This window comes from Myxine glutinosa, chromosome 5 (assembly GCF_964187855.1).
Source record: "Myxine glutinosa chromosome 5, kmMyxGlut1.1, whole genome shotgun sequence".
Lineage (NCBI taxonomy): Eukaryota > Metazoa > Chordata > Myxini > Myxiniformes > Myxinidae > Myxine > Myxine glutinosa.
Window position 1 is genome coordinate 200478134 of NC_136265.1, and position 26958 is coordinate 200505091.

The following is a 26958-nucleotide window of genomic DNA, read 5'->3' on the forward strand; positions in this document are numbered from 1 at the left end:
CATAACGGCTGTAGAATTAGAATGCAAGTACGTCTATAAAGTATGTACTACTAGAATGCAAGTGCGTCTATAAAGTATGTCCTACTAGAATGCAAGTACGTCTATAAAGTATGTCCTACTAGAATGCAAGTGCGTCTATAAAGTATGTACTACTAGAATGCAAATACCTCAATAAAGTATGTACTACTAGAATGCAAGTGCGTCTATAAAGTATGTACCACTAGAATGCAAGTACGTCTATAAAGTATGTCCTACTAGAATGCAAGTGCGTCTATAAAGTATGTACTACTAGAATGCAAGTGCGTCTATAAAGTATGTACTTCTAGAATGCAAGTGCGTCTATAAAGTATGTACTACTAGAATGCAAGTGCGTCTATAAAGTATGTACTACTAGAACGCAAGTACGTCTATAAAGTATGTTCTACTAGAATGCAAGTACGTCTATAAAGTATGTACTACTAGAATGCAAGTGCGTCTATAAAGTATGTACTACTAGAATGCAAGTACGTCTATAAAGTATGTACTACTAGAATGCAAGTGCGTCTATAAAGTATGTACTACTAGAATGCAAGTACGTCTATAAAGTATGTACTACTAGAATGCAAGTGCATCTATAAAGTATGTACTACTAGAATGCAAGTGCGTCTAAAACGTAAGTACCACTAGAATGCAAGTGCGTCTATAAAGTATGTACTACTAGAATGCAAGTGCGTCTAAAACGTAAGTACCACTAGAATGCAAGTGCGTCTAAAACGTATGTACCACTAGAATGCAAGTATGTATATGAAAGCTGTTCAATTAAAATGTATGTCTATAAAGTGCGAACATGCGTACGTGTATAAGTATAAAGTACGCACAATTGGAATTTGAGTACATCTATTAAGCCATCGAGCACGTATGATTGGAATGTGACTATGTCTATAAAATACATAGGATTTGAACGCGAATGTATACAATAAAACCGAAAGCATCTGTTTGTCCGCTGTATGAACATACAGTGCATTCAGAAAGTATTCAGACCCCTTCACTTTTTTCACATTTTGTTATGTTGCAGCCTTATGCTGAAATCGTTTAAATTCATTTTTTTCCCTCATCAATCTACACTCAGTACCCCATAATGACAAAGAGAAAACAGGATTTTAGAAAGTTTTGCAAATTTATTAAAAATAAAAAACTGAAATATCACATTGACATAAGTATTCAGACCCTTTGCTATGACACTTGAAATTTAGCTCAGGTGCCTCCCATTTCTCTTGATCATCTTTGAGATGTTTCTACACCTTGATTGGAGTCCACCTGTTGTAAATTCTATTGATTGGACATGATTTGGAAAGGCACACACCTGTCTATATAAGGTGTCACAGCTGACAATGCATATCAGAGCAAAAACCAAGCCATGAGGTCGAAGGAATTGCCTGCAGAGCTCAGAGACAGGATTGTGTCGAGGCACAGATCTGGGGAAGCCGACAAAAACATTTCTGCTGCATTGAAGGTTCCCAAGAGCACAGTGGCCTCCATAATTCTTAAATGGAAGAAGTTTGGAACAACCAGGACTCTTCCTAGAGCTTTCCGCCCGGCCAAACTGAGCAATCGGGGGAGAAGGGCCTTGGTAAGAGAGGTGACCAAGAACCCGATGGTCACTCTGGCTGAGCTCCAGAGATCCTGTGTCGAGATTGGAGAAACTTCCAGAAGGACAACCATCACTGCAACACTCCACCGATCTGGGCTATATGGCAGAGTGGCCAGACGGAAGCCAAACAGTTCAATCTTGGTTTCATCAGACCACAGAATCTTGTTTCTCACAGTCTGAGAGTCGTTTAGGTGCTTTTTTGCAAACTCCAAGCGGCTTTCATGGGTCTTTCACTGAGGAGAGGATTCCGTCTGGCCACTCTGCCATAAGGCCCAGATCGGTGGAGTGTTGCAGTGATGTTTGTCCTTCTGGAAGTTTCTCCCATCTGCACACAGGATCTCTGGAGCTCAGCCAGTGACCATCGGGTTCTTGGTCACCTCTCTTACCAAGGCCCTTCTCCCCCGATTGCTCAGTTTGGCCGGGCGGAAAGCTCTAGGAAGAGTCCTGGTTGTTCCAAACTTCTTCCATTTAAGAATTATGGAGGCCACTGTGCTCTTGGGAACCTTCAATGCAGCAGAAATGTTTTTGTCGGCTTCCCCAGATCTGTGCCTCGACACAATCCTGTCTATGGGCTCTGCAGGCAGTTCCTTCGACCTCATGGCTTGGTTTTTGCTCTGATATGCATTGTCAGCTGTGAGACCTTATATAGACAGGTGTGTGCCTTTCCAAATCATGTCCAATCAATTGAATGTACCACAGGTGGACTCCAATCAAGGTGTAGAAACATCTCAAAGATGATCAAGAGAAATGGGAGGCACCTGAGCTAAATTTCAAGTGTCATAGCAAAGGGTCTGAATACTTATGTCAATGTGATATTTCAGTTTTTTCTTTTTAATAAATTTGCAAAACTTTCTAAACCCTGTTTTGTCTTTGTCATTATGGGGTATTGAGTGCAGATTGATGAGGGAAAAAAATGAATTTAAACGATTTCAGCAGAAGGCTGCAACATAACAAAATGTGAAAAAAGTGAAGGGGTCTGAATACTTTCTGAGTGCACTGTATGTGCCTACATCGTCAATGCATCGTCCGCACAACATACAAATACAAAAACAGTACACACAGCCACACACCAAACACAAAACAAGTCCTGATGAAGGTCTGCAATCTCTGATTGTTCTTTCCCGTTTGGTGAGTTCACCTACCATTGTGCAGACCTTTGCATCATTGATTCCTGTTGAAGATCCACTCTCTCGGGGTCCTTGAGCTCACCCACCGTCAGTCACAAGTCACGTGACGATAATATTTCTCGAAGTTAGCTTCCGAAGGCAGGTTTTTCACCTCATTACTTGATGTTTTATTTGCAAATGTCAGCTCTTCCGGGTACACAATGTCGGGTACACAATGTCGGGTACACAATGTCTCCGCACAACTGGAGCCCGGAAGGTGCAACCACCGGTGCAAATTCCATCATTTGCCTGTTTAATCCCGGAAGTCATTGACACGTCATGTACATGTTGTTGTCTGTGCGTGTTCCCTGCACTTGTGAGTCATCGTTCGACCCCCTATCATCTGCCCTCTCCATGAGTCTTGACATTGGTGGTGGAAATTCATTCATCCATTTTGTGTGCAGCACGTGACTACTGATCAGAGCAGAAGTTTCTAATCTTCCCAGGGTGCCGGAGATAACGCACCTCTTCGCGAAAGACGACGTGGATTTTGTAACGTCCACCATGGAATTCCTGCAGATTGGACTCGCAATTTATCGTGTATCTGAGGGATGGGACACACACACGTTGCGTGTCTCGTATCTCTAAATAAGGATCACGATGTCTTCTGATGTAAGATTTGTCGCTCAGCCTCCAACAGGTGAATTACGCGATACCTGTTCAGACAGCAAACGATCCCTCGAATTTCCGTGGGATAAACGTGAACAATGAAGTAACAGACAAGTGATGCCACGTGTAGCAATGTCAATGTGTCTTGTAATTCGGTCACTCAAGAACATTGGGAAGGAGAAGAGCACTCAGTAGAGAGCATACCTCCACCTGGTTGCCATATCACTCAACGGTGAAGGAGCACTTGAAGAATTCTACCAGCCGGATCCGGATCTTCACCACAATTGAATCGATTCTTCCTTGTCAGACAAACAACCTGTCCACCAGGTTTTGTCCAAATCAATCCACAACTTTCTGAGATATCCTGCTGTGTATCGTTTTTGGCCCGATTTCTCAATGGTGAAGAATCGCTTAAAAATTAAATAATTCTCATATCAGAATCCATATTCAGATCTTCACCAAAATTGAATCGATTCTTCCTTGTCACGCACACAACCTGTCTAACAAGTTTCGTCCAAATCAATCCACAACTGTTTGAGATATCCTGCTGTGTATAGTTTTTGGCCTGATCTCCCAATGGTGAAGAATCACTTAAAAAATTAAATAATTCTCATATCCGAATCCATATTCAGATCTTCACCAAAATCGAATCGATTCTTCCTTGTTACACACCCAACCTGTCCACGAAGTTTCGTCCAAATCTTTCGACAACGTTTTGATATATCCTGCTATGTATAGTTTTTAGCCCTATCTCCCAATGGTGAAGATTCACTTAAAAATTAAATAATTCTCATATCCGAATCCATATTCAGATCTTCACCAAAACCGAATCGAATCGTCCATGTCAGATACCCAACCTGTCCACCAAGTTTCGTCCAAATCAATCCACAACTCTTTGAGATATCCTGCTGTGTATCGCTTTTGGCCCGATTTCTCAATGGTGAAGAATCGCTTAGAAATTAAATAATTCCCATATCAGAATCCATATTCAGATCTTCACCAAAATTGAATCGATTCTTCCTTGTCACGCACACAACCTGTCTAACAAGTTTCGTCCAATTCAATCCACAACTTTTTGAGATATCCTGCTGTGTATCGTTTTTGGCCCTATCCCCCAATGGTGAAGAATCACTTAAAAATTAAATAATTCTCATATCCGAATCCATATTCAGATCTTCACCAAAATCGAATCGAATCGTCCATGTCAGATACCCAACCTGTCCACCAAGTTTTGTCCAAATCAATCCACAACGTTTTGAGATATCCTGCTGTGTATCGCTTTTGGCCCGATTTCTCAATGGTGAAGAATCGCTTAGAAATTATATAATTATCATATCATAATCCATATTCAGATCTTCACCAAAATTGAATCGATTCTTCCTTGTCACGCACACAACCTGTCCACCAAGTTTCGTCCAAATCAATCCACAACTTTTTGAGATATCCTGCTATGTCGCGTTTTTAGCCCTATCTCCCAATGGTGAAGAATCACTTAGAAATAAAATAATTCTCATATCCGAATCCATATTCAGATATTCACCAAAATCGAATCGAATCGTCCGTGTCAGATACCCAACCTGTCTAACAAGTTTCGTCCAAATCAATCCATAACTTTTTGAGATATCCTGCTGTGTATCGTTTTTGGCCCGATTTCTCAATGGTGAAGAATCACTTTAAAAATTAAATAATTCTCATATCCGAATCCATATTCAGATCTTCACCAAAATCGAATCGATTCTTCCTTGTTACACACCCAACCTGTCCACGAAGTTTCGTCCAAATCTTTCGACAACGTTTTGACATATCCTGCTATGTATAGTTTTTAGCCCTATCTCCCAATGGTGAAGATTCACTTAAAAATTAAATAATTCTCATATCCGAATCCATATTCAGATCTTCACCAAAACCGAATCGAATCGTCCGTGTCAGATACCCAACCTGTCCACCAAGTTTCGTCCAAATCAATCCACAACTCTTTGAGATATCCTGCTGTGTATCGCTTTTGGCCCGATTTCTCAATGGTGAAGAATCGCTTAGAAATTAAATAATTCTCATATCAGAATCCATATTCAGATGTTCACCAAAATTGAATCGATTCTTCCTTGTCACGCACACAACCTGTCTAACAAGTTTCGTCCAATTCAATCCACAACTTTTTGAGATATCCTGCTGTGTATCGTTTTTGGCCCTATCTCCCAATGGTGAAGAATCACTTAGAAATTAAAAAATTCTCATATCCGAATCCATATTCAGATATTCACCAAAATCGAATCGAATCGTCCGTGTCAGATACCCAACCTGTCTAACAAGTTTCGTCCAAATCAATCCATAACTTTTTGAGATATCCTGCTGTGTATCGTTTTTGGCCCGATTTCTCAATGGTGAAGAATCACTTAAAAATTAAATAATTCTCATATCCGAATCCATATTCAGATCTTCACCAAAATCGAATCGATTCTTCCTTGTTACACACCCAACCTGTCCACGAAGTTTCGTCCAAATCTTTCGACAACGTTTTGACATATCCTGCTATGTATAGTTTTTAGCCCTATCTCCCAATGGTGAAGAATCACTTAGAAATTAAAAAATTCTCATATCCGAATCCATATTCAGATCTTCACCAAAATCGAATCGAATCGTCCGTGTCAGATACCCAACCTGTCCACCAAGTTTCGTCCAAATCAATCCATAACTTTTTGAGATATCCTGCTGTGTATCGTTTTTGGCCCGATTTCTCAATGGTGAAGAATCACTTAGAAATTAAATAATTATCATATCAGAATCCATATTCAGATCTTCACCAAAATTGAATCGATTCTTCCTTGTCACGCACACAACCTGTCTAACAAGTTTCGTCCAATTCAATCCACAACTTTTTGAGATATCCTGCTGTGTATCGTTTTTGGCCCTATCCCCCAATGGTGAAGAATCACTTAAAAATTAAATAATTCTCATATCCGAATCCATATTCAGATCTTCACCAAAATCGAATCGAATCGTTCATGTCAGATACCCAACCTGTCCACCAAGTTTCGTCCAAATCAATCCACAACGTTTTGAGATATCCTGCTGTGTATCGCTTTTGGCCCGATTTCTCAATGGTGAAGAATCGCTTAGAAATTATATAATTATCATATCATAATCCATATTCAGATCTTCACCAAAATTGAATCGATTCTTCCTTGTCACGCACACAACCTGTCTAACAAGTTTCGTCCAAATCAATCCACAACTTTTTGAGATATCCTGCTATGTCGCGTTTTTAGCCCTATCTCCCAATGGTGAAGAATCACTTAGAAATAAAAAAATTCTCATATCCGAATCCATATTCAGATATTCACCAAAATCGAATCGAATCGTCCGTGTCAGATACCCAACCTGTCCACCAAGTTTCGTCCAAATCAATCCATAACTTTTTGAGATATCCTGCTGTGTATCGTTTTTGGCCCGATTTCTCAATGGTGAAGAATCACTTAAAAATTAAATAATTCTCATATCCGAATCCATATTCAGATATTCACCAAAATCGAATCGAATCGTCCGTGTCAGATACCCAACCTGTCTAACAAGTTTCGTCCAAATCAATCCACAACGTTTTGAGATATCCTGCTATGTATCGTTTTTCGCCCTATCTCCCAATGGTGAAGAATCACTTAACAAATTAAATAATTCTCATATCCGAATCCATATTCAGATATTCACCAAAATCGAATCGAATCGTCCGTGTCAGATACCCAACCTGTCCACCAAGTTTCGTCCAAATCAATCCATAACCTTTTGAGATATCCTGCTGTGTATCGTTTTTGGCCCGATTTCTCAATGGTGAAGAATCACTTAAAAATTAAATAATTCTCATATCCGAATCCATATTCAGATATTCACCAAAATCGAATCGATTCTTCCTTGTTACACACCCAACCTGTCCACGAAGTTTCGTCCAAATCTTTCGACAACGTTTTGACATATCCTGCTATGTATAGTTTTTAGCCCTATCTCCCAATGGTGAAGAATCACTTAGAAATTAAAAAATTCTCATATCCGAATCCATATTCAGATCTTCACCAAAATCGAATCGAATCGTCCGTGTCAGATACCCAACCTGTCCACCAAGTTTCGTCCAAATCAATCCATAACTTTTTGAGATATCCTGCTGTGTATCGTTTTTGGCCCGATTTCTCAATGGTGAAGAATCACTTAGAAATTAAATAATTATCATATCAGAATCCATATTCAGATCTTCACCAAAATTGAATCGATTCTTCCTTGTCACGCACACAACCTGTCTAACAAGTTTCGTCCAATTCAATCCACAACTTTTTGAGATATCCTGCTGTGTATCGTTTTTGGCCCTATCCCCCAATGGTGAAGAATCACTTAAAAATTAAATAATTCTCATCCGAATCCATATTCAGATCTTCACCAAAATCGAATCGAATCGTTCATGTCAGATACCCAACCTGTCCACCAAGTTTCGTCCAAATCAATCCACAACGTTTTGAGATATCCTGCTGTGTATCGCTTTTGGCCCGATTTCTCAATGGTGAAGAATCGCTTAGAAATTATATAATTATCATATCATAATCCATATTCAGATCTTCACCAAAATTGAATCGATTCTTCCTTGTCACGCACACAACCTGTCTAACAAGTTTCGTCCAAATCAATCCACAACTTTTTGAGATATCCTGCTATGTCGCGTTTTTAGCCCTATCTCCCAATGGTGAAGAATCACTTAGAAATTAAAAAATTCTCATATCCGAATCCATATTCAGATATTCACCAAAATCGAATCGAATCGTCCGTGTCAGATACCCAACCTGTCCACCAAGTTTCGTCCAAATCAATCCATAACTTTTTGAGATATCCTGCTGTGTATCGTTTTTGGCCCGATTTCTCAATGGTGAAGAATCACTTAAAAATTAAATAATTCTCATATCCGAATCCATATTCAGATATTCACCAAAATCGAATCGAATCGTCCGTGTCAGATACCCAACCTGTCTAACAAGTTTCGTCCAAATCAATCCACAACGTTTTGAGATATCCTGCTATGTATCGTTTTTCGCCCTATCTCCCAATGGTGAAGAATCACTTAACAAATTAAATAATTCTCATATCCGAATCCATATTCAGATATTCACCAAAATCGAATCGAATCGTCCGTGTCAGATACCCAACCTGTCCACCAAGTTTCGTCCAAATCAATCCATAACTTTTTGAGATATCCTGCTGTGTATCGTTTTTGGCCCGATTTCTCAATGGTGAAGAATCACTTAAAAATTAAATAATTCTCATATCCGAATCCATATTCAGATATTCACCAAAATCGAATCGAATCGTCCTTGTTACACACCCAACCTGTCTAACAAGTTTCGTCCAAATCAATCCATAACGTTTTGAGATATCCTGCTATGTATCGTTTTTCGCCCTATCTCCCAATGGTGAAGAATCACTTAACAAATTAAATAATTCTCATATCCGAATCCATATTCAGATCTTCACCAAAATCGAATCGAATCGTCCGTGTCAGATACCCAACAGGTCCACCAAGTTTCGTCCAAATCAATTCATAACTTTTTGAGATATCCTGCTGTGTATCGTTTTTGGCCCGATTTCTCAATGGTGAAGAATAACTTTTAAAAATCCAGTAGCCAGATCCGATTCCGGATCTTCACCAAAGTCTAATCGTTTCGTCCTTGTCGCACATACTACCTCTCTGCCAAATTTCGTCCGAATCCGTCCACAACTTTTTTGAGATATTTTGTTCACAAACGGACAGACAAACGGTCAATCAAACAGGGGTGAAAACATAACCTCCATCCACCTTTGGTGGCGCAGGTAACAATCCATTGCGGAATGGCCACCCGACGTAACTTATGGTGTGCGGTTGTAATTCCCCAATTGGTAACAGGAGGTGGGAGCGAGGGGTGCTGTGTGGTTGAAATTAGCCGTTCTCTCGGAGAGGATGTTTAGCTGGCTGTCCTTTATGTTCTCACTCCTTCGAGAACGTTCCAGATCTACCCTGAGCAAAATCAAAATAAATTGTGTGAGATAAGAAGAGTGTTTACCTACCCCCCCCCCCATCCCTCCCCATCCCATACTTCCTACCTTAACCTCCCCACAACCTTGTTGTATTGAACTGTATAAGGTCCATGATGACCCCATGGTAAATACATGTACATGAGGCTTCATGATTCATGAAAGATAAGTTCGGATCACAAAGGTTGGTTGTTGGGGTTTATGGTTAACATTTGAACGGAAAAAAACACGTTTAACCAAGTCGAAAATATGTTTTTTTAACTTGTAATTGAAGCTACAGTGTTTTTCCACAATTATTTTGGGATCGGTTTATCTTCGGCACTGCTGCAGGAAAATCATAATAATGAATCAATGAGTGTGTCTTGAAATATATTTTCCTGTAAAATGTGAGTGCATTTAACAATCGATACGTTTACGTAGGAGGAGCGACACGTCATACGTCATAGGACGGACCGCGACTACTATTTCTCAATGACAACTTCTCTTTCCGTTTGTGCAAGAGGCCCAAATCTACGTGTTCGCTTGTTCCGTGACGTAAGGCACGGCCTGTGCTACCTGCTACATGGTAGAGCGCAAACTTCCAAGCCTGGAGTTTGTCTGGCTTCACATCTTTGGGTCCTGATTTATGACGTCAACCAAAAATCGAATCGGCTACTTTATGTCACTTACCCGACTCATCTACCAAGTTTTGTCATAAGTCATCCACAACTTTTTGAAATATCTTGCTATGTATCGATTTTGGTTTTGTCTCTCAATGGTGAGAAATCACGGGGGGTGGGGGGAAATTTGGTATCCAGATCCAAATCCGGATCTTCACCAAAATGTAAACAATTCTTCCTCGTCACACATCCAACCTGTCCACCTAATGTCGTCCAGATCCGGCCATAATTTTTTGGAGATCTTGCTCAGAGACAGACAGACAGACAGACAGGGGTGAAAACATAACCTCCATCGACCTTCGATGGCGGAGGTAAAAATCGTGTTACGGTTGAGCAATAAAAGAAACCCCCTTTAGTTAATTACACGACACCATGTAGCTTGCATCAGTCAGTTATTTCTTATTACATGTAAACATTAGCTCCCTTTCCATTGTGCAGCAATTAAAGGATATATGCGTTGAGTTAGGCAGGATTCCAACTCGTGTTGTTGAAAGAAGACGTTGCTTCATGGGTGGGTGGGCGAGCACGTGACCGAAATCGGCCAATGGTAGGCCGTGGAACCGTCCAGAAGGAGGCGGGGCTGAATGACCGCACGTGACCAACATCGGCCAATGGTAGGCCATGGAACATTCCAGAAGGAGGCGGGGCTGAATGACCGCACGTGACCAACATCGGCCAATGGTAGGCCGTCGAACCTTCCAGAAGGAGGCGGGGCTGAATGACCGCATGTGACCAACATCGGCCAATGGTAGGCCGTGGAACCTTCTAGAAGGGCATTCGCCCCAATAAAAGTCCGTACTGATGGTAGTCCAGGTTGGCTCTTCTCCGTGGTGACCGTTCCCCGTGCTGGTGGGTTTTCCGTGCTGACGGTTCTCTGAACTGGCTCTTCTTCATGCTGATCGTTCCCCGTGCTGGTTGGTCCTCCAAGCTGTTTCTTCATCCGTGCTGAGTCGTCCTCCGTGCTGATCCTCCTTCGTGCTGTCTACCGGATCGATCCATACACCATGTGCAGGAACTGCCCGAATCAGCGTCCGCGCGTCCTTCCGGTACAAGTCTAACCGGTGTGTGATTCCCCCTGTGTGTGAGTGTGCCAGGCGCCTGTGTTGGGAATAGATAGGGAAGAATTTATGTTAAGTCTGCTTCTCGTCCTTTATCTGTGCTTTTTTGTGAATAAAGACGTGTACATTGTATTTCCTCTCGGCCTGCTCGTGTGCGTCTTTTCCCCCATTGACCCGGCATCGTTCGAACCGAATTCGGCTGCTCGATTAGGTCCGTAGATCACGCAGGGTAAAACCGCGACCCACACCGTGTGATTCGCTCAGCGTGCCTGATTGAATTAGGTGTGGGATAGCGAGGGGTTCAATACCCGGTCTTCCCAGTCACATGGTCTCGAAGGTATTCGGATCACGGTCGATAACCCTTCGACCCGTGGTTGGGGGATTGGCGATTGTAGTTACTCCGCAACCGGCCGGGCGCGAGTTTCGTCGCGATCGGCGGACATGGACCCGGTGTCTGTGGGGGAAACGGGGTCTTAACCCCTCCCCTTAGTACGTCGACAGACACGGGATCCGCAACAATATTATGGGATCGGTCCACCTGTCCCATTAAATGTACCACTCCATCCAGCACAATCGGAATATAGTGCTGGGTGGTTTACCATTGGTCTTCCTGGTGGTGGTCAGTGGAGGATCCATTTGGCAATGTGGCCAGCATACTCGACAGTTATACTATATTAATGTACCATAAAGCATTATACCATATTAAGGTACCAAAACATTATACTATATTAAGGTACTGAACCGTTATATGATATGAATGCACTGAACAGGTATCTATCTATATTATAAAACAAGAGTGTTTTATAATAGGTACGTGGGAGAGTACATATATAATTGGTACGTGGGGTACATGTACAACCATTGGCCGTCCCCAAACTACTCCCTCAGTTTTGGGGCAAGCTCCGCCAAACCTTCTGTGGAACCTTTGGAGGTCCGTGCAGGTGGCGTAAGTTGGGTGAGAAGTTTCATAAACTCCTCCACACAATTATGATTTGGACTTTCGATCCGTATGAAACCGCCCCTGATCCGGAAGTGAACACGATTACGGGTCGGCAGAAACATTTGCTGGCTTGATAATATCTCGATACAATTGTGATTTTGAGTTTCCACCCGTACGAGGTGTTTCGTATCCGCCCTTTCTTGCCGGCAGATTCGTCTGTATTGGCTATCACGTGAGAACGGCGTCCATATTTGTTTACCTTGCAAGTGATTGTAACATTGTATTTTGTTATATTGAAGGTGCTACGCGCTACTTGCTTACCAAGAAGGAAGCGGACAACGCGGTAAATCAAACGAGTCTTTATTGAAAGAGCTCTACTGTAGCACTGGAGTGCTCGGGACTGCGCGCCCGGTGTATATCCCGAGGCCACGCCTACCCCTCGGGCGTGGCCGACGCCCACTTGGTGCGCGGAATGATGACATCACTCCAGTGAGCTTTCGTGTCCGCCACACGCGCCCCCCCAGAATTCCCGCGCACCTGGAGGGTCAATTTGCGGGGCAAACGGACGACCCGGCCGAAGCGGCCTCCTCGAAGCGAAGCGCCTGGCCGAGCTTTCGTGTCCGCCACAGTATAGTATTAATTAGCCCGTCCCCTGTGCAAGGTTTTTTGCAATCACTTGTACGTGCTTGTGAGCGCGTGCCTGCGTGTCTGCGTGTCTGTCGGGGCCGTAACTTTTTTACCATTTTAGTTTTGTCATCAAACTTTCAGCAAAGCTTTATTATGATAATATGGAGAAGACAAATTAATAATTTTGTCAAAAGGTCAAAGGTCAGCATCACATAAAATCATCAACTTTCATCCAATTGACCTGAAATTTTAAGAATTTGCATATTGGGTCACTGAATTGGTTCACCAATCAAAAGCTAGAAGCTGATTGTTTTTTTTTTCAGATCAAAAGGTCAAAGGTCAAGATTGTATAAAATCATCAATTCTCATCCGATTGACTTGAAATTTGAGCAGGGTTTGCATATTGGGTCACTGAAGTATATTTTGCCTTTGAGGTCAGAAGGTCAAGATCGCCTAAAATCGCCAATATTTCATATTTTCGCTGTTTTTGTCATGTTTAGCATACGGAAGAAGTCTGAATACAAAGTGGGCGTGGATGGGCTTTACATTTCCAGATGCCTTCTAGTTTGTGATTGGAATTATGCTGTTTCGCATGAAAATATAGAGAGATTGAGTTTAAAGAAGAATGAGCCAATGACGTGAGGGTTTCCACCTGTGACATTCACAGATTTGGCATTTGCATTTGATAGGGTCTCACAATGGAGGTTGTAGTGACTTAATATGCCCCCCTCCCCAAGGGGGTTTGCCGACTTCGTCAATGGCCGGATTAACGTGCTTTTTGGGGCGTTTTGTGGGGTACCCCTACCAGAAGTAAGAAAATTATAAACCACAAACACATGTGGTTACCTTTTTAAACAGTCACTACTGCTGTTTAACACTAAACCAAAAGGGAGGAAACGCGATGTTTTTGAGGCATTATATGTTTGTTTATCGCATCTCCCACAGACTAATGGACCCGAGACTAGATCTACTGTAATCTATATATGTCACGGAGAAGATAATGACATGACCCTTCCTGCTGCTTCCGTAGGGAGTGGGTGTACCCATACTTAAAAACATATGTATTGTCGTGTCCCCGGGGTTAAGACCCCAACAGGACAAATGGCCGAAACGAGCTTTACTCCGAGGCATATACCCAACTCGGCGGTATTATCTTTTCTCGCGCCTAACTTAATTTACGTCGAGGTGTTCTTTTTCACGACACTCGGAGCATTCCAAACGTACACGATTCTAAGTTTCCTATGAGATTCATCATCTACTCCCACACACGTAACAGTATAATAGGAAACACAATGGACAATACACAATCGTGCAATCTAATAATAGTTGAAAACGGCAAAGAGGATATCCTTTACGTAACCAATGAGAAAGGTGGCAGGACATACACTCGCCTCTAAGCTGTCTAGCCTGGGTTTGAATCCCGACGCAGATATAAACCGTCATCCTGGGTGGTATTTCACAGGCAGGGTGATTCATCAATGTGAGTGCCATCCCTCGGATGGACGTTAAACGGGCATATACCAACTGCCGGCATTCGTTGATGGGCATTAAATCTCCCATGGTGTCCTTGAAGAGTGAGCACCATGAAGAAGTTACAAATTCCTCCATGAACTACTGCTGGGAAAGGGATGGCAAATTGACGGTTTTGAGCATGGCAAATTGAGCAAATGGCAAATGGAGCATTATTACAAACCTAAAACTGAGTTTGAAATTCCAGAAGCTGTAACTATTTGCCGACTGATCTACAGCCACTGTGACTAGTTGGGTGGAGGCCTTTTCACAACTGCGCACAAAACATCATTATTATTCCTACTTTCCTGTGTTAACTTTCCGTGGTCTCTCTCCGACTGACGCGCTTTGTGACCCAATGCCAGTGCCACCTCTCCCCTCCCCTCACCCACGCTCCTCCTTGCTTGTTCCTCCCCATATATATATATATATATATATTACACATGCATATCAGCAGTGACCATATGCTCGTAGGCATCAGACAACACCGCAGGCAGCTTCGGGAAGATTTCCGTTTGTTTTTGCTATCGTTGTTTCGGTCATATTAAATCTTAACTCTGTTAACCTGTTAAGCAGGATATCCTCCATCATGCACGGTTCTCTCCCATCCAAGGTACCTGGAGGAAAGGTTTGTACAATTGCGTGATCTTTTGCCGGTTCTCCAAGTCTGTCCCTCGCTTCTTCATGTGTTACATATGTCAATGTGATTAGAAAACAGGCGACGAAACTTCTTTTGATTCCTGGTTATGTGAACCGGTCTATTAACCTATGTTGTAGTTACAAAAACATCTGATTTAGACCTTAGGTCAAGTGTTTACGGTCAAGCTGAGAACGTGTTAACAAAGGAAGAAAGAAAAGTATGTCTTGTATGGGCTTCAAGTATCATCGATACACATTGTCAGCCCAATATGTCGGGTTCTATTGAAGCATTTTAAGTTGATTTTATTTTTGTTACACGTATCGAGATCGTCGTACTCATTTCCCATTGTGCGTAACCCACCAGCAGAAGACCTGGAAGAAGATCCAGACAATGGTCCGTCGTACGCTATTTATCGTCGCACTCAAGAAGAGCTATCCTTGGATCCAGCTCTCGGGACATTCAGGTGTGTTCCTAAACGGACGGATGGAATGGGATCTGGGAGATGATAAGCGCAATTTTGTTATGTACAATGTTTAGGTTCATGGAAGAAGAAGATGTAGGATGAAGAAGATGAGACATAGTGGGGCGACAGTGGGACATAATCAGCAAGCGAATACATTTATAGGAAAAGAAGAGCAACAATATGTGGAAGGAAACGGTAACCTGCAAGTAAGAGGCTTGTGTTAAGTTGAGTTGGAACGATAATGGGAAGAGCAGGAATGACACAAGATGGAGTTGCAACGCCTGCTTAAAGTGCTGGAAGGAAGAGTGTGATTGAACCATCTCCGGAATGTGGTTCCACAAATGGAGAAAAGCGGAACAAATAAATTGAGGTTCCAGTAAGCCTGTAGTTTGGGAGTTTAACCATAAGGGGTTAATGGAAGAACATGTGCATCCTGGAGTTGCTGGGATCTGATTTGGACCTCTCAGGACACCTCAGATATAGTGAACTGATATATATATATATATATATATATGGGAGCATACGCTGGATCAGCACGTCACTGCGTCCTTGCAACTCCCCAGCAACATCCCTACCCGAGTGTGTGTGCTACGGAATGAGGTGTTTTTACGGTGGCTGGAGTGCAAATCCTGCCACCAACCTCCTTGAGAGAGGACCCAGTACCCTGGTACTCATTTCTCCGACCTCGGAAGGACGACAGGGTTAGTCAACCCCACCTGGTATTAAGTCAACAGCTGAACGGGATTCCAACATTCAGGACCTTGGGATCCCAAGCCCACCGCCATAACAATTAGGCCAACACCAGATATACAACTGACATATGTACACATTGAATTAGCACTGAAATAGGAAAGCACACAGGTGGGAGAGCAGTCTATAGCCCACTATATTTTCCCACCACAACGTCCTTGATCCCTTTCAGGCATTACAGAGTAATGATGTCTCACTGGTGCGTCACGTAGTGACGCAATGCGGCTGCATGACGCGATAATGTCACACTGATTCATTGTGAGTCTGGGGTTCCAAATGTGCCGTAAAATCTTTTGACGTTGCACCAAAAGAGCAATGTAGGTAAAAACTTTGGAACATGCCCTTTTGCCTCACTGAAGTTTTTTGTTTCAATCTCAAGGGCAAAGTTCGGACAAAAAGTTTTGACTCATCTTTTGATCTTGTTTTGTTGCAGAGAACTTTGCCCCCGGGGAACAAGGTGTCGTTCTCAAGCGACTATGTGAATCTGAGCAACGCTGCCTGGAAAATCTAATGGCCGATGTGCTCCGGCCTTTTGTCCCCGCATACCACGGGGTACTGGAACGGGATGGAGAGCGATATGTCCAGATGGAGGACCTGCTTACAAACTTTAGGTCACCTTCTATCATGGACTGCAAGATTGGTTTAAGGTAAAATATATTGATATTTACAAGTTGTATTCTTGTGTGTGCCTTTGTTTCTCAATCTCAACAATGCTCTCGCATCTTTACGTCAAGCTGGTATTTACTGTAGGATATAGCCGAACAAGTGTCCAATGAATTGGCACGATGCTTCATTTTTACTCCACAGGACATATCTGGAAGAGGAAGAAAAACCTGTCCTGAGGGCTGACCTCTTCAATAAAATGATTGCCGTGGAGCCAAATGCCCCTACGCCTCAGGAGCGAGCACGTGGCGCCATCACAAAGCCACGCTACATGCAGTGGCGAGAGGCCACAAGCTCCTCGGCCTCACTCGGATTCCGCATTGAAGGCATCAAGGTAGTCCAGTAAAAAGGAAGCTATACTCATAATAAACCCAAACATACCACTTTGTGACGAACATTTCATTAGTAGGATGAAGAAGATAATATCACCTTGGTCAGGTGATATTAATACCATAATACATTCTAAAAAGGTGATATTTCGGTCTGCCTCAACCTGTATGTGTCTTGCCCCACTGTCTTTCATTCACCACAGAAGGGTGATGGAACTCTACTGCAGGACTTCAAAAAGACCAAGACCTGCAAGCAGATCCTCAAGATCTTTGAAGACTTCACAGAAGAAAAACGCTGCATACTCGTAAGTCCTGTCAATTAATGTAGCAATCTTCAATTATTTGATGAGCATCAATCATGGTTGAGGAGTATGCAGCTTCGATTATATATATATACCCCCACGTAGAGCAGCAGCAAAGGTTGGAAAGGGTGGAAATGCGAATGGTTCGGTGGATGTGCGGAGTGTCGTTGAGAGAGAGGAAGACAAATGATGAATTGCGAAAGATGATGGGAATAGAGCCTGTGATTGATGCTGTGAAGAGGAACAGGTTGAGATGGTTTGGTCATGTGTTGAGGAAGGATGAAAGTGACTGGTTGAGAAGAGTGATGGAAATGATTGTAGAAGGAAGTAGAGGACGGGGAAGACCGAGAAAGACTTGGCTAAAGATGGTGGAAGAAGAAATGCGGGCAAGGGGGTTAACAAGGGGAGATGCAGAAAATAGGGCAAAATGGAGAAGATTGTCATGGGGACCGCAAGACTAACCCCCGCTCTTGCAGGGAAAATGGCGTTAAAATGCATGTTGTTGTTGTTGTTGTTGTTGTTGTTGTATATTTGCTCCAGATAAGTCTGGACTGGCAGGATAGGCCTTTAAGCGACTTGGTCTTGGGTTAGATGGTGAGTGACACTGGATTTGACTCAAAGTGCCATTTTTGTGTGGAGGAATCATGGTGCTTCGCACTGCATCGACATGTAGGCGATGTCAAGTTCCTTCTGCATTTTGGGCATTATGAATCGCAAAATATACAAGGAGTTACAAAGAACTTCAATGGAGGAGGAGGCCATTAGGCCCTTCAAGCCTGTGAATTCCTGCCAATATGTCTCTCCACTCCAGTATATGTCTAACTCAAAATTGAACCTCTCTACTGTTTCTGTAGCCACCACCTTTCAAGGGAGACCATTCCATGCATTAACTACTCTGAATAAAAGACCCCTAGGGGCCTCACTACCTTCCTCACTCTGCTCTTCTTTATTCTTAAACTGTGGTCCTGGTCCTATCACTGTTCATTCTGCTGTAAAATTATTCTGTACTTATTTTGTCCATTCCTTTGAATATGTTAAACATCTCTATCAGATACCATCGGGCTCGCCTCCTCCTTTGCTGAATGTCTGAAAAACTTGTCCAACAAATTTTGAGCATCCAAATCCTTAATACTTCCTTCTTCAATTGGATTTCAAACCACAAACTCTGGGATATCTGTCCGGTGTCCTGACAACTAGGCCACCACTATATTGGAATACATGCTCTTTTTGGTCTCATTTGTAGCATATGTAAATGACTTTGTACTTACCTTCATTTACTTTTATTTTTACCAGCAACAGTACCGGCAACGTCTCATCGAAATGAGATCAACCCTTGAAGTATCTCCATTCTTCATGTCTCACGAGGTTCGTACTTCAGGCTTCATCGATCTTGGGCTAGTGGTAGTGCATACCCACCTCTGCGTGATCTAATCTGATTGTTGACACAATAGGATCTGACAAAAAAAAAAATGTTGTGCTCTTCAGAGAGGGCATCACATCATGGAGCATTCCATCGTTTTGGATGGGACATTCCGCTGGTTGTCCTATATTGTAGAGCTCCCTTGTATATGCTTCCTGATACTGTAGATATATGTTAATTTCATATTGGGCTGACAGGATGGACACTCGCCTTTAAGCTGTCTAGCCTGGGTTTGAATCCCGACCCAGCTATAAACTGCCATCCCGGTGTTTTACAGGCAGGGTGATTCATCAATGTGTGCGCGTCAATAAATAAATAATAAATTTACACCCCACATACAGTCACGTGAAAAAGTAAGTACACCCCATGTAAAGTTTTGACTTTTTCAACATATTTCAACATACAGCTATTTGATCTTCATTTCAACAATATTGATAGATAAAGGTGATATAATATAACAAACATCATGAAACATTTACATTTTGTAGTCCATTGTATAATTTAAATAAACATAAATGCAAATTTCGCATGTGGAAAAAGTAAGTACACCCTTGGCTCTAATAGGTGGTATTGCCCCCTTTGGCAGAAACAACCTCAAGTAGGCGTTTCTCATAACTGTCTACCAGTCTCTGAGATCGACTGGGAGAAATTTTTCCCACTCCTCCATGCAGAATTCTTTCAGCTGTGCGATGTTTGAGGGGTTTCTTGCATGCACAGCTCGTTTCAAATCCCCCCACAACATCTCGATGGGATTTAGATCTGGGCTTTGACTTGGCCATTCCAGAACCCTCCATTTCTTTCTTTTCAGCCATTCCTTGGTGGATTTACTGGAATGTTTAGGGTCATTGTCATGTTGCAAGGTCCACCTTCAGTTGAGCTTCAACTTTCCAACAGATGGCCTCACATTATCCTCAAGCACCCTCTGGTACAATGAAGAATTAATAGTGGATTCTATGATGGTGAGCTGCCCAGGCCCTGATGCAGCAAAGCTGCCGCAAACCATAATATTTCCACCACCATGCTTTACAGTTGGTATCAGGTTCTTGTGGTCAAATGCTGTCTTTGGTTTTCGCCAAACATGTCTTCTGGTACTGTGGCCAAATAGCTCTACCTTTGACTCATCTGTCCAGAGCACATTGTTCCAGAAGTGCTGGTCTTTGCCGAGGTGTTCATTGGCAAACTTTAGTCTTGCCCTGATGTTCTTTCTGGACAGCAAAGGTTTCCTCCTGGCACACCTCCCATGTAGATCAAATTTGTGCAGCCTCTTTCTAATGGTAGACTGGTGCACTTTGACATCAACAGTGGCAAGAGCTACCTGTAGGTCCCGTGATGACATTCTGGGGTTCTTAGAGACTTCTTTCAGCATCTTGCGGTCTGCTCTCGGGCTGAACTTGCTGGGGCGGCCTGGCCTGAACAAGTTGGCAGTTGTTTGGAATCTTCTCCACTTGTAGATGATCTTCTGGACAGTCGAATGATTGATTTCAAATTGCTTGGAGATCTTTTTAAATCCCTTCCCAGACTCGTAGGCATCTATAACCTTCTTTCTGAAGGCCTCAGAGAGCTCTTTTGATCTAGGCATGGTGACGCCGCACACTTCAACAACAAAGAGCAAACCAAACTAAATGTTTGAGGTTTAAATAAGACAGGTTCCTCCAAGATCCTCTCTAACGATGTTCTAATCATTTGCACCTGAGCTGGTGCACCTGATTCTAATTTTAGGTATTTGAAGTAGTGATAAATGTCGGGGTGTACTTACTTTTTCCACATGCGAAATTTGCATTTATGTTTATTTAAATTATACAATGGACAACAAAATGTAAATGTTTCATGATATTTGTTATATTATATCACCTTTATCTATCAATATTGTTGAAATGAAGATCAAATAGCTGCAAGTTGAAATATGTTGAAAAAGTCAAAACTTTACATCGGGTGTACTTACTTTTTCACGTGACTGTACATAGCACTACGTAATCAATTACAACGTCAAAAACGGCAGAGTCATTTGAATGCAGGGAAGCCCTGTGATTGTCAAGGACTTGGACCAATCCATCAGGTGAACCGTCCCCAACGGAACTTAACGGTTATCACCACACTTAACACCTCTGAGGAAGAGAAGTAGTTTGTTCTTAAACCGTCAGGCTATTAATAAAGAAATTTTAATTATTTTACTGCTTAGTGTGCTGTCATTTACAATATATATATATATGTTATGCGCCATCAGTGGATTTGCGCTATCGACCGATCGAGGGTTAGATATCGATCGATATTTCCTACAAACAATCCTTACCATTTCTCCCTCTCCTCCTGATGCAAATCGATCGACGGCGCTGCGCTATCCAGCGATGATACGCATCCATTGATGGCGCAAAACGATGCCTGCGCCATTTCCGATCGGTCAATAGCGCAAATCTACCGATGGCGCATAACATATACAAGTCATTGGTCCTTTTCAGGTAATCTCATCTCGATTCTCGAAGAGATGAACTCATTTATTAATTTATTTATTTTAACCCTTTCTCCTTATAAAATGGGTCGTGATGTCCGGATGTCTGTCCGTCCGTCCATTAACGTTTTGCTATTTTTGCTGCACCTCCCTTATCACCTGGTTGATTGTTCTGAAACTTGACACATGAATACAAAACGATAGTCTGCATGACTTTTGATTTTGGGTCATGGGGGCTCTCAGGAAGGGTTAACACCCAAACTTCGGATCCCTTCTCATCCCTCATTTACCAACCGATTGCTCTGAAACCCAATACAGCCCCTCTACTCAATGGACCGCAGGATCAACCGGTCTTCGATGTTTCAATTTCGTATCTCAATCACTTTCAATTATTCGCTATTTTGAATATTTTCTTTCAATATTTTTATCACCTTGCTATCCATCTCCTTTAACTGGTATTCATTTTCTTTCTTTAAGAAAAACAAAACATTTCCACAAATACCTGCAGTGCTACAAAGGTATATATGTATGGCTTTTGTAACCACGTTAATTATTGCCCTATGATGTCCTGCAGGTCATTGGAAGTTCCCTGCTGTTCTTGCACGACCACAAGGGTCACGCCAAGGTCTGGATGATCGACTTTGGGAAAACATTGCCTCTTCCACCTGGCCAGGTACTCAACCATCGGCTGCCGTGGCATGAAGGTAACCGTGAGGATGGTTATCTGTGGGGCCTGGACAACCTAATCGACATCATGACAGAAGCGGCTTCACAAACTACTGTGGAGGAAAATGTCAACTCCACCCAAGCTTCGTCCCCGCGGAGGTAATGGCGGTAGTCGTATAACCACTACTGTCGAACCGTATGTATAAAATGGCCACCGATGGAAAAGAAGGGGACAATTTGCCATTCCTTGTTGAAAATTGCAACTCCACTGACCATCATTCTACCTGAAGATCCTCGTGATCAACCCGGACAAAACTGTTCGTCGACCTTGCAGATATTGATGGAATCCAGAAGCGCCACACTGCTCCAGCTTTGACGAAAGCACTCGGCCGACGCGATGCCAGACCTCGATTACAGTTTGGTCCTTTTGACGGTCTCTACTTCCTACTCGGAACACAAGGAATAACTCCCGACTCCGCACACTGCCATGACTCCCTTGATGTACAAACCGTAACCCATTTTTAGCAGGGCATGACTTTTGCCTTCAATTAACAACTGAAATACTACAAGGGAGTGTATTTCAAAGGAATAATGATAAAATTTTACCTCTCGTACTGGTCATTCCTAGTAGGCCTACCGTGGAACAAAATGGCCGCATCATTCAAATGATCTGCTGAGGGCACGAGCACACGATGCCTGCTCTTTTTGAATGGTGACGTAAGGTTTTGTATGATGAAAACTGAGGAGGTCGACTGTTGGCATTTAATATATCGTTAGTCGTTGGATTGTTTAGTGGTTTCATTGTTGACCTCTGGTTGACCTTTTACTGGATTGTTTTTGTGTACATAATCGAGGCTCCTGGAAGAGCTAGTATTAGTACACTGAATGAATCAGGACAAAACAGGCCAAAGTTGAGAGATGGGGAACCACCAACGGCAGAGCTGAAGGCCAAGACAGAGGGAGACATGGACAAACAATTGGTGTGGGGAGGAATGAGGGGCGGAAGAGGATGCGTGGGGTGGACAAGATGGATACAGAAGGAAACTCTGAGGATGGAAAACTGGAAATTTGGAAGGAGGAAGGATTTGGGTGCGGATAACGAGGGTAGAAAATATTATGGTTTTGGATTGGGGATGATCTGAGATTGTGGTAAACACCTGTCTTGAAGACCTGGGGGAAAAATGAGGTTCAAGAGAACGTGGAGGTGGGTTGTACAGGTGGGGAAAAAAGAGCAACGAATGGGTAGAGGTGAGCAGTGTACTGGATTTAGGTAGCTTCACCAGAAGGGGGTTGATGGTGGACACCATGTGTCCCCTGCAGAAATCTTGGGGGGAGGGAGGGGAGACGAAGCATGGAAGGAGCAGAGGGTACAATAACAGAAAGAGGGTGGTAGAAGACAGAGACCACCGGCCTGTCCGCGATGTCGAAGTGATAGACCATACACTCAGCTTCATCGCGAGAGAGATTCCAATAATCTTAAAGGCCTTGGTTTCCACGGCATCAAGCCGAGCAAGGTGTGAGGCAGGGGGAGCCAGCCCATAGGGGGAACACACGACTCCATCAAGCTGTGGCTGAAGGCCTTGTAGGTGAACAGGAGTTCAGGTGTGCCAAGAAAGGGCGGCTCGCTATTGAGGGCGACTTTGAAATGTGGTTTACCCAAGAAATCGTGGCTGATAGTGAAACCCAGGAGTTTGAATGACTGAACTTCCTCAAGAGGATTGTTACGAATGTAGATAGGAGGGTTTGCCAGACCTTCGGTCCTTGGAGAGGGATAGTGAGAGTGTGAGATTTGTCAGGATTGAAAGGCATTCCAAGATTGGTGTGAGTTGTCATGAGTGGGTTCTTATTATCTGGACGTTACATATTTTGTTTTTTTAATTCAACATGTAAAGTAACAGGAAATGAGATGGTTTTATTTGGTGTTTGAACTTTGTGTAACTCATGCCTTGTCTAACAAAGCAATGGAGACTTTACCTTATTTTGTCCGAGCACTGGTAGTTGAACTCTTCCAAGTTGGTTGCTTTAGTAATGTTTAGCTGAATAATCGATTTTAACAACTACATACAAATCAGGCCACTGTGATTGGTGGGTATCCACCAACCGGTTCAAGTTCTTTCCTCAAGTTACATTATTGCTATGGTACAAGGGGGGTGTGAGAGGTGAGGTGTGGGGGGTAAACAAAGACCAGCAAAGATTGTACAACCCTTGTACATTATTAACATCATCAGTGCGTTGTTGTTGTTGTTGTTGTTTCAGAGGTCCGCTTGAGTGCATGGTTCCGTCTCATGGCAAAGGATTGCACTGGGGTGGTTGCCATTGCCTTAAATTTGGAATTTGGCCACATTCTTATCCAGGGCATATTTTGCAACGCTTTACGAAAGACACCTTAGGATCTTTAAAATGCCCCAACCAATGGTGGCAGGTGGGTCCTTTGCTTAACGTCGCACCTGACGGACGTCACACTTTGTGATGTAACGCCAGACCTGCGGAACACCTGGATGACAGCATATAACGGGTAATATAATTCCCTTTCTGGTACTGTGAGCCACCAACACATCTTTACTCGTACGGTGGTGACGTTTATTGCCCGGTATGGTGGCGACACTAAGGTTATAAACGTTGTGCATTCACCCATCTATAAACCATCCATTTTTCATCCATAAACCATCCATTTTTCATCTATAAACCATCCATTTTTCATCCATAAACCATCCATTTTTCATCCATAAACCATCCATTTTTCATCCATAAACCATCCATTTTTCATCCATAAACCATCCATTTTTCATCCATAAACCATCCATTTTTCATCCATAAACCATCCATTTTTCATCCATAAACCATCCATTTTTCATCCATAAACCATCCATTTTTCATCCATAAACGATCCATTTTTCATCCATAAACCATCCATTTTTCATCCATAAACCATCCATTTTTCATCCATAAACCATCCATTTTTCATCCATAAACCATCCATTTTTCATCCATAAACCATCCATTTTTCATCCATAAACCATCCATTTTTCATCCATAAACCATCCATTTTTCATCCATAAACCATCCATTTTTCATCCATAAACCATCCATTTTTCATCTATAAACCATCCATTTTTTCATCCATAAACCATCCATTTTTCATCCATAAACCATCCATTTTTCATCCATAAACGATCCATTTTTCATCCATAAACCATCCATTTTTCATCCATAAACCATCCATTTTTCATCCATAAACCATCCATTTTTCATCCATAAACCATCCATTTTTCATCCATAAACCATCCATTTTTCATCCATAAACCATCCATTTTTCATCCATAAACCGTCCATTTTTCATCCATAAACCATCCATTTTTCATCCATAAACCATCCATTTTTCATCCATAAACCATCCATTTTTCATCCATAAACCATCCATTTTTCATCCATAAACCATCCATTTTTCATCCATAAACCATCCATTTTTCATCTATAAACCATCCATTTTTCATCCATAAACCATCCATTTTTCATCCATAAACCATCCATTTTTCATCCATAAACCATCCATTTTTCATCCATAAACCATCCATTTTTCATCCATAAACCATCCATTTTTCATCCATAAACCATCCATTTTTCATCCATAAACCATCCATTTTTCATCCATAAACCATCCATTTTTCATCCATAACCCATCCATTTTTCATCCATAAACCATCCATTTTTCATCCATAACCCATCCATTTTTCATCCATAAACCATCCATTTTTCATCCATAAACCATCCATTTTTCATCCATAAACCATCCATTTTTCATCCATAAACCATCCATTTTTCATCCATAAACCATCCATTTTTCATCCATAAACCATCCATTTTTCATCCATAAACCATCCATTTTTCATCCATAACCCATCCATTTTTCATCCATAAACCATCCATAAACCATCCATTTTCATCCATAACCCATCCATTTTTCATCCATAAACCATCCATTTTTCATCCATAAACCATCCATTTTTCATCCATAAACCATCCATTTTTCATCCATAAACCATCCATTTTTCATCCATAAACCATCCATTTTTCATCCATAAACCATCCATTTTTCATCCATAAACCATCCATTTTTCATCCATAAACCATCCATTTTTCATCCATAAACCATCCATTTTTCATCTATAAACCATCCATTTTTCATCCATAAACCATCCATTTTTCATCCATAAACCATCCATTTTTCATCCATAAACCATCCATTTTTCATCCATAAACCATCCATTTTTCATCCATAAACCATCCATTTTTCATCCATAAACCATCCATTTTTCATCCATAAACCATCCATTTTTCATCCATAAACCATCCATTTTTCATCCATAAACCATCCATTTTTCATCCATAAACCATCCATTTTTCATCCATAAACCATCCATTTTTCATCCATAAACCATCCATTTTTCATCCATAAACCATCCATTTTTCATCCATAAACCATCCATTTTCATCCATAAACCATCCATTTTTCATCCATAAACCATCCATTTTTCATCTATAAACCATCCATTTTTCATCCATAAACCATCCATTTTTCATCCATAAACCATCCATTTTTCATCCATAAACCATCCATTTTTCATACATAAACCATCCATTTTTCATCCATAAACCATCCATTTTTCATCCATAAACCATCCATTTTTCATCCATAAACCATCCATTTTTCATCCATAAACCATCCATTTTTCATCCATAACCCATCCATTTTTCATCCATAAACCATCCATTTTTCATCCATAACCCATCCATTTTTCATCCATAAACCATCCATTTTTCATCCATAAACCATCCATTTTTCATCCATAAACCATCCATTTTTCATCCATAAACCATCCATTTTTCATCCATAAACCATCCATTTTTCATCCATAAACCATCCATTTTTCATCCATAAACCATCCATTTTTCATCCATAACCCATCCATTTTTCATCCATAAACCATCCATAAACCATCCATTTTCATCCATAAACCATCCATTTTCATCCATAAACCATC

At 41.9% G+C, this 26958-nt stretch overlaps 1 protein-coding gene across 3 annotated transcripts in view; it reads left to right on the plus strand.

Annotated features, from left to right (window-relative positions):
* The window catches only part of LOC137428274 (inositol-trisphosphate 3-kinase C), a 61545-nt gene extending 37656 nt beyond the window's left edge, over window positions 1-23889 (plus strand). The window contains exons 1-7 of one of the 3 annotated variants that reach the window (XM_078779366.1): window positions 14683-14865; window positions 15241-15340; window positions 16524-16737; window positions 16898-17087; window positions 17286-17387; window positions 18678-18749; window positions 21825-23889. In XM_078779366.1, the coding sequence (XP_078635492.1) occupies window positions 14827-14865; window positions 15241-15340; window positions 16524-16737; window positions 16898-17087; window positions 17286-17387; window positions 18678-18749; window positions 21825-22079 (972 nt within the window). In that variant the 5' untranslated portion in view covers window positions 14683-14826 and the 3' untranslated portion in view covers window positions 22080-23889. Of the gene's footprint in view, window positions 1-14682; window positions 14866-15240; window positions 15341-16523; window positions 16738-16897; window positions 17088-17285; window positions 17388-18677; window positions 18750-21824 lie in introns of those variants that run through there. The other 2 variants (XM_078779365.1, XM_078779367.1) reach the window with 2 other exon arrangements.
* The last annotated feature ends 3069 nt before the right edge of the window (window positions 23890-26958 follow it).